At 34.3% G+C, this 9157-nt stretch overlaps 1 protein-coding gene across 1 annotated transcript; it reads left to right on the forward strand.

The window, feature by feature from the left end:
* Window positions 1–1683: 1683 nt before the first annotated feature.
* LOC114759335 (uncharacterized acetyltransferase At3g50280-like) lies at window positions 1684–3379 on the forward strand. Its single transcript, XM_028948502.1, has one exon. It carries the CDS (start codon window positions 1857–1859, stop codon window positions 3249–3251), a length of 1395 nt encoding a protein of 464 aa, XP_028804335.1. The 5' UTR covers window positions 1684–1856; the 3' UTR covers window positions 3252–3379.
* The last annotated feature ends 5778 nt before the right edge of the window (window positions 3380–9157 follow it).

Raw genomic sequence — 9157 nt, forward strand, 5'->3', positions numbered from 1 at the left:
GAGCCTTCGCTCATTTCGAGGAATTTCATGTTAGGAAGTACTCCCATTGGATTTTGCAAATTATGTAATACTCCTTTGGTTCTTAATATAAGACCTATTTTTTATATCTATTAATTTTTTCTAAATTGTCCCTATTAATATTCTATTGACAATAATCAAGTATGAGAGGGAGGGAGGATATAATGAAGATGATTAAGGTATTTTAGGAAAAACATGTCATATTTATCATAGTTAACTAACTTACCTAACTTCTTTAATCTAATCAAATTAGTTAAATAGGTCTTATATTAAGGACCAGGGGAGTACCTTCTATCCTTAATATTCAAACTAGTTTAACTTTTAATTTGATCTTAAATATAAGACTCCAATCTACTTTGTCTATCATATTTATTCATTTTCGCCAAGATAATCCTTGAAATAGTTGCACACGTTAAAGGTTTCATCAAACAATAGTTCTAACTAGCACACTTGATTAGTAAGAGTATTTTAGAGAAGACAGCACCTATTTATTTCAAATAACTAACTTAATTAATTTTTTTTATCTACAAATTAGTTAGCTAGCTCTTATATCACATCTTATTACTTGTATGTCCCCACAATTGTCGAACTCTATTTATCCCCAAAGCAACATGCCTGGAAACTTGACTAAACATTCTTGGAAGCTTCGGTGGTAAACTTTAAAGTCTTCTAAGTAAAGAGCAGTATTACTAAATTCCGTTGCATGGACTGGATAAGGTGCCAGTTTCTTGTCTAGCTAGTGGGTAGTTCTACAACAGCAAACTCATGGGATCAGAAAATATCGCATGTCAGTGTAGAACAGATGTATGTAGTGGCAAACGCATTTAATTTGTTGCGTCCAAGTTTAGTTTAGGGAGAAAAATATTTTTAGTTAACTTTCAATCCCTATTGTTTCCAATGTAATGAGGTAATTAATTTGTAAGAATAAAAATTATTTGAAAAATGTGTAATGATTAGGAACAACTTTTAATAATTTATATTAGAAAATGCTTAAAAATTCTAGTATGCGCAATGATTAGGAACAACTTTTAAAAATATAAATTAGGGAAATAAAGGAGATTGATATTATATTTTACATTAAATTATAAAAACATTGTTCAGTCTTTGTTGGCTTTAAGGCAGAGTTGGTGTTATTTACTCAGGACCTAATATCCAAATCTTGTAATGTGCTAATTCAAAGAGATTAGTCTCAAGTTCAAAATGGCGAGGATACCATAGTTAATTCACTAAAAGAATCCAATAGCCCCTTTGATACAAAATGGGCATATTTAGTAAATATGCCCATTTTGTAAATATGGAATTTTTTTTTTTTGGCTTCCTTTCCCAACAAAGCCATTACTTTATGTGCTAACTATAATAAAAATACATTGGCTTATACTTCCTCTTTATTAGCCAAGGGGCATCGTAGACAAAACACGGTCAGCCTATATATTTCTAGCACAAACAATAAAGTAGTTACATGAAATTGGATGTGATTTTAATTTTTAAAATCATCACTTTTAGGTTTTATAAATATTTCAAAGTCATTTTTCACGGACATATTTTTTAAATCTGTACACAATATGAACTCTAAATCAAGCTTTTTTATAAACCATAAATAATTAATATGATTATTATGTGCAAATTTTAAAATAATCAAAACAGGCCCATAATCTGACTTCGTCTTTATGTGTGAATTCCACATTGTAATTACTCATCAGGAGGGCAAAGGAAAAGGAGAGCTGGGACGCTGTGGGGACTTCGTTTTGCTTCTTACACTATATATGTAATAAACAAAAAGAAGAGTGACCCAACATATCATACTTTGATCCAAAGTCATCTCTGAACTGTGAGTGAAGATGAGTTCCCACCCTACCGTCGAGCATATCTCCCAATGGTTCATCAAACCCCACCTTCCGCCCAATGACTCTAAGCCCATCTGCCATCTCTCTCCGTGGGATGTTCTTATGCTGTCTATTCAATACATTCAGAAAGGCCTCCTCTTCCTCAAGCCTTCTCCTCCTCACAATCCTCCCTTTTCCATCGATTCTCTTCTCGGCCGCCTCAAGCACTCTCTTTCTCTCACCCTCCTCCATTTTTATCCCCTCACCGGTCGCCTGGTCACGGCTCGTCCCCCTTCCTACTCCGTCTTTGTCGATTGCGACAACAGCGAGGGAGCTAGATTCATCTACGCCAAATTAGACATGACCGTCTCCGATATCCTCTCCCCCATCGATGTCCCCGCTGTAGTTCAATCGTTCTTTGACCATGACAGGGCGGTCAACCACGACGGCCACAGCTTACCTTTGTTGTCCGTTCAGGTCACTGAATTGACAGACGGCGTTTTCATTGGCTGTTCCATGAACCATTGCCTCGCCGACGGCAATTCCTTTTGGAGATTCTTCAGCGCGTGGTCTGAAATCTTTCGAGCACAAGGTGATAACTATGGCAGCGACGATGTTTGCATTCCCATCTCACACCCACCGATTCACAATCGGTGGTTCCCGGCGGGTTGTGTTCCCCCAATCAATCTCCCCTTCAAACATCACGAGGAGTTCATAAGCAGATTCGAAGCACCCCCTCTTAGGGAAAGAATATTCCATTTCACGGCCGAGTCTATTGCGAAACTGAAAGCAAAGGCCAACCAAGAGTCCAACACCACTGAAATATCGTCCTTCCAATCATTATCAGCACTCGTCTGGAGGTGCATAACACGCGCGCGGAGTCCCTCCCGTGATCAGAGAACAATCTGCAGTGTGGCGGCAGATAACAGATCAAGAATGGAACCGCCTTTGCCAGAAGAGTATTTCGGGAACTCTGTTAGCACGGTGGCTGCGGAAACGACGTTAGGGGAGTTGCTAGAGCACGACCTTGGATGGGCGGCGTGGAAGATACACGTGGCTGTCGCGAACCACAACGACAAAGCGGTGCGTGAGCTTATGAAGAAGTGGTTGGAGAGTCCGACGGTGTTTCAACCGGATCGGTTCTTTGACCCGTACGGCGTGATGATCAGTAGCTCACCCAGATTCGACATGTATGGTAACGAATTCGGAATGGGGAAAGCGGTGGGTGTTCGAAGTGGTTATGCCAACATGTTTGATGGGAAAGTGATGTCATATCCGGGTCGTGAAGGAGGGGGAAGAATAGATTTGGAGATATGTCTTTCGCCGGCTACGATGACGGCGCTGGAATCTGATGACGAGTTTGTGAATTCTGTGTCTCTACAAAGTGTTTCGGCATTTGGGTCTGTTTGATGTTAAAAGACAGGCTTTCAAGTAATAGTGGGGGTTGGGTTCTATCTACTTGTGGACCATCTGTTAAAGCGTATGAAAACACTTATAACCACATTTTATATAAGTTGAAATAAAATACCTCCAATATATTTATCTTATATTCTGTAAAACATGATTAAAAAACTACTTATAAGCTACTCTAAACAGGTTCTGTTTACACTTAATTAATTTTCTTGTAACCAATCTTTTTATCTGTATTTTTTATCTTTTAATAAATTGTTTTTTTGATAAAACAAAATGTCAAAAGATTGATTTTTTTTCATTTAGTATTGCTAGCTCCTCATTATTAATCGAATTATTGATTGAATTTTCTTAAACAAATTATTAAGGATAAGGATGCTTAATTAGAAATTTTGGATGGGAAGAATGCTTTAGTAAATCAATCCAAAGATACACTTGTCATATTTTACATGTGTCAGCACCTTTGCTCAGAAGTCAGAATGCGTTTTAGGAGTAATTAAGGCGCTTATATTTTGGGGTATTAGCAAAATAATCACACTCTTTACAGCTAGTAGCAATGATGCCGACAATGCTGTTTATACATTTGCTTGCGATCGATTCACAGCATCTATCCAAAGATACACTTGTCATATTTTAATTAGAAAATTATATTGCTGTTATGGTTTGATATAAAAAATTCATAAAAGAAAAAGATATGCACAAAGTGGGTTTAAATAGTCTAATGGGGTGTTACTTTTTCAACTCAAGAATCATCCGTTAAGGTGGCATAACCCACTATAGTATAAAATTTCAATTAATTAATCATTTTATGGAGAAATTAAATTTTTTCCCACCATCTCTAAATTATTATTTTAATTAATAAATTGTAGGTCAATCCTTGACGGTACAAAGCTGCTTTTTTTTTTAATTTACTTTTTATTTCCCTAACTATATTCCTCTTCACTCCACAATCCTCGTTATCCCTTGCTTCTATTGTTCTTCTTGTTTTTTTTTTTTTGGTTTTGTTAGAATATTTCTATTCTTCTTTCACACTATATATAATTTGAAAGTTATTTTTTAATGGTTAAAAATAAGATATTTTTATTTTTATTTTTTTTAAATCGAATCTATATAACTACTATTTTTTTGTACATTGGAAATATTATATAACTACTGTTAATAATACTTCATTTATAAGCTGGTCCGAAGACGTGTTAATTCGTAGCATTCATCAAGGTCGTTTTTTCCCCCAGACAAATTACCTAATATGCGGAACTACTGACTAATTCGTTTTCAAGTTAAATTAGGCCTCAATTTTAAGGGAGATCTTTCAACACGGTTTATTTGATCTCTGATTTGACAAAAAAAAAAACATTGTGAGATTAAAATGCTCTTAAAATGTCAGAGAAATTGATATAAATAACACATTTGTTTGAATCTCTCTTATGCTTCAAAAATATTTGTGATTTTCCAACTCGAAACGTTCCAAATCCAAGAAAGAAAGAAAAAAGGAATCCGGCAATCTCATTTTTACTTCCTACCTAAAGTAAGAACTTGAGCAACATGTGGAGTTGAACATGAAATTAAAGTATGGTATATTCAATGACATGATAGGTGTGAATGATTTCATAAGCTTCATCGCATTAGTCACAGTCTGTCAGATTTACATGATTTTAATAAAGTTAAATTAGATCCATATACTTACACATTGGAAAAGCCTATGGAACCAGAAACACTACCGAGTTAAAACAAAAAAGGGTTAATACAATTTTGGGTCCATCTAGTTTATCCTAATTTTAGTTTTGGTCTCTAAAATTTCTTTTTATCTAAAATATCAGTCCCTATAATTTAATGAAAATTTAGACCATTTTGCCTATTGAGAGACCAAAACCTATCATTTGAAATTTAAGGAATCAAAACCAAAATTAGGACAAATTTGAAAGACAAAAGACTATATTAATTAAAAAAAGCAATCATACCTCGTTTCACTTTTTTCAATCAATGTTTAATCAAATTGATTATGTTTTGATGGATACTTAAACATGATTGCCTTCTTAAGCTAACCGAATCAAATAATAAAGCTACTAATCAATTTTCTTGATCGAATAGACCAGATGTAGACCGATCAAGAAAATATTGCCTGTGAGTCCAACATGTTTGACCCTATATGTGTTGTCTTATGCAGTTGAATTTCACAGCAACTTAACGTATGCCCCACATTTGTTTGTCTTGTGTAACTGAATTTCCCAGCAATAATGTAACGAACATTTCCTTCTTCCTGAGACTCTTCACAAAGTCCTAAGTGAGAGAGCCTTTGCTCATTTCGAAGAATTTCATGTTAGAAAGTGGGCTCGGAATGTCTCCACTACAGCTTCTCTCCATTTTGCATCCACTAAAAAGAAACGACGTCGTTCTTTTAAAAACCATGTTACTCATTTGTTTATTTCGAAACTCAGTCTCTCAGCGTCCTACTCCAGCACGGGAAATTCATCCATCTTTTTGGTTCCAGAAAACACTATGCAGCAGGCTCAGTGTGGGAAGAGATTGTTGAGGAAGGAGGAGCATTTGCAGGCTTTCATCACTAAGATTTTCTGGTTACCTCCTTTATTGTTTTATTGTTTTTTTTTTGTCTTTTAGTCTCTACATATGCTCTCTCTCTCACACACACACACACGTATATATCCCTTTTCTTTTTCTTTTGTAATTTTTGTTGAATTTTATATGTATTGTCATGTTATTCTGGTGGCCATATGTATTTGTTCGATTAATTTGTATCTTGGTTAATAAAAAACTCCATTTGAGTCACTGTGTGAATTCCTCATTTATATATATATATATATATGGTTTGTCGTCATTTTTTTGAAATGATTATTTTTATTTGTTATAAAATGTATGAAATTTATAGTGTTTTATTATTTATTTCAGTTATTTACTCTGTTGTTGTTGTTCTTTTTAGGCATCTCTTTTTTCAATTTCTCTTCTATCTTTAAGCAATGGATACAAATATGACTCCCATCCTTGATCTTGAATTTGATAATATAGAAGAGGCATGACAATATTGGGTTTGCTATGGTAGAAGGATTGGATTCGGTGTTAGAAAAGAAAACTCCAATAGGAGTAGGAAAGATGGTTCTATCATATATTACAAATATGTTTGTAACAAGGAGGGAGTGAGAAAACCAGATAAAAGAGATTTTAAAACCAAGAACCCTCAACAAGAAACAAGAACAAGATGTGAATTTAGAATGATAGTAAAAAAAGTGAATGGAAGATATAGAGTTACAGAACTTTTTTTGGAGCATAATCATCTTTTGGAGACTTAGGAAACTATTCATATGCTGGCATCACAAAGGAGATTACCGAAAGCACAAGGCTATGCTCTAGAAGTTGCAGAAGATGTTGATATTAAGCAAAAAGCCTCTTATAATTTAATGAGTAAATATGCAGGAGGGAGAGCTACTTTGAGGTTCACCCAAGATGATGTTAAGAGTTACCTAGCATCAAGGAGGCAATGAAAAATTGTTTATAGTGAAGCTAGGTGTCTACTTCGTTACTTTCAACGACAATTGGCAGAAAATCCTTCATTTTTTCATGCTTATCAAGTGGATTCAGAAGACTGAATAACTAATGTGTTTTGGGCTGATGCACGTATGCTGATAGATTATGTTTGTTTTGGAGATATCATTTCATTTGATACAACATATTCTACAAATCGTGACAATAGACCACTTGTTGTTTTCTCAGGTTTCAATCATTATAGAGAAGTAGTAATATTTAGTGCTGCTTTATTGTATGATGAGATCGACTATTGAGTCTTTTGAATAGCTTTTTGACATGTTCTTGGAAGCACATAAGAAAAAAATGCAATTTATTGTGTTTACTAACCAAGATGCTACAATGACATGAGCCTTAAAATAAGTAATGCCAAATGTAAAGCATGGCTTGTGCACATTCCATATCAACAGAAATGCGGTGAAACATCTTGGGAACCTAATGAAAGATAATTCTCATTTTTTGGGTAAGTTTAATTGGTGCATGTATCATTGTGAAAAAGAAACACTGTTTGAGGAATCTTGGAAAGCATTATTATCAAAACACAATGTAGGAGATAATCCATGGTTAATGTCTATTTACGAGTTAAAAGAAAAATGGGCAGCATGTTATATGAAGGAATCAAAGACACTTGATATGAGAAGCACACAACTCAGTGAAAGTATCAATGCATTTATAAAAAAAAAAAGCACAAATCCTAAATTGGCTATCAATAAATTCTTTAAAGTCTTTGAACAAGTTGTTGTGGATAAATGGTATAATGAGTTGATGAGTGATTTTAATTCACGATAAAAGCTACGGAGATTGATTTTGAAAAGTTCAGCTATGCTTCAACAACTTTCTCAAGTTTATACTCCACCAATTTTTAACTTGTTTCAATAGAAATATGATTTACATGATGCTAGATGTATAAAAGAGAGAAAAGTAAGAAAGATGAATGAATATGATGATGCTATTGTATTTGATTATGTTATCACCAGGGTTGATAAGAAAGGAGAGTGGAGATTGACATTTGAGCCATCAAGATAAGAAAATGAGGCTACAATTACTTGTAGTTGTAAGAAGTTTGAACAATGGGGAATATTATGTTGTCATGCCTTGAGGATATTGTACGATCATGATGTCAAGTTGCTTCCACATAAATATATTTTAAAGAGGTGGACAAGAGAAGCAAGGTGTGGTGTGGTATATGATAACAAGGGAATGGAGATTGATGTTAATCCTAAGCTAGAATGCTCAAATCGATACATGCAATTGTGTCCAATGCTTATAAAACTAGCTAGTGATGCATCTGAATGTCTAAAGACTTTCTTTATGGTTCAACAAGTAGTGGAAAAATTTAGTAAGAAAGTGTACGAACTTCTTATCAAATAGTCATCAGATGCTGTTGATAGTGAATGTGGTGTTGATAATAATGATGACAAGAATGATGGTGAAGGCATTGGCTTTAAAAAGAGAGAAAGAAAAAAGATCAACAAAAGTTGGGTTGATGACCTTAATAAATAGAAAAGAAAAGTCAAAATGTCAAGAAAACCTGCTAACAAGCCTTCAAAATGTTCAAAGGTATAAGATTTTAACATTGATTTCTTTTTTAAAGCACATGCCATTATGTTTTGTGTTGATGAGATTTTATTGTTGATGATGTAGGAAACCCAAAACATGTTGGAAGCAGTTAGCTCATTAACTCCAGTGCAACATAATCTCCATGTATCAATTATACTAGTGTCAGGGCAATATGGTCCCCCTCTCTCAAATGGACTAGTACTAGTGCAATATGACCCCCCTGTGTCATCTACACCATTGCCTGTGCACTATGGCCCCCTTATGTCAAATATATCAATGCTAATGCAATATGGTCTCCCTATACCAAATACTCTGGTATCTATGCAAGATGGTGTTCCTGTGTCAAATACACTGATGCAAATGCAATATGGCCTCCCAGTGTCAAATACAATAATTCTAATATAGCATGATCTACCAATATCAAATACACAAGAACCAAGTCAAATGCCTTTTACACCATTAATTATGGTGAGGCTACTTAAGTTCTTGATCATTTTATTTTAAATATATCATGTCATTGATATTTCTTTTCTTTTTTTTATGCTTGTAGGCACCATTGGACTATGATGTGAATTCACTCGAAGCATCACAATCTAGTCAAGTATTTACAAAAGATAAACCATATCATTACTTGAAATCATATTGAAAACGAATACAGTTTTATTCACATAAAGAAACTTCTATTGCAATAGAATTACATTACATTATCCACAGTGCATGAACAATATTATAATATGTTATATATACAGGTTCACAAATGAATTTAGATCCTCCTCAATGAAGTCATCCAATTCAGCTCTTCTCATTCTAGG

Source organism: Neltuma alba, unplaced genomic scaffold, assembly GCF_004799145.2.
Source record: "Neltuma alba isolate B1F8T4 unplaced genomic scaffold, ASM479914v2 tig00010818_pilon, whole genome shotgun sequence".
Taxonomy (NCBI): domain Eukaryota; kingdom Viridiplantae; phylum Streptophyta; class Magnoliopsida; order Fabales; family Fabaceae; genus Neltuma; species Neltuma alba.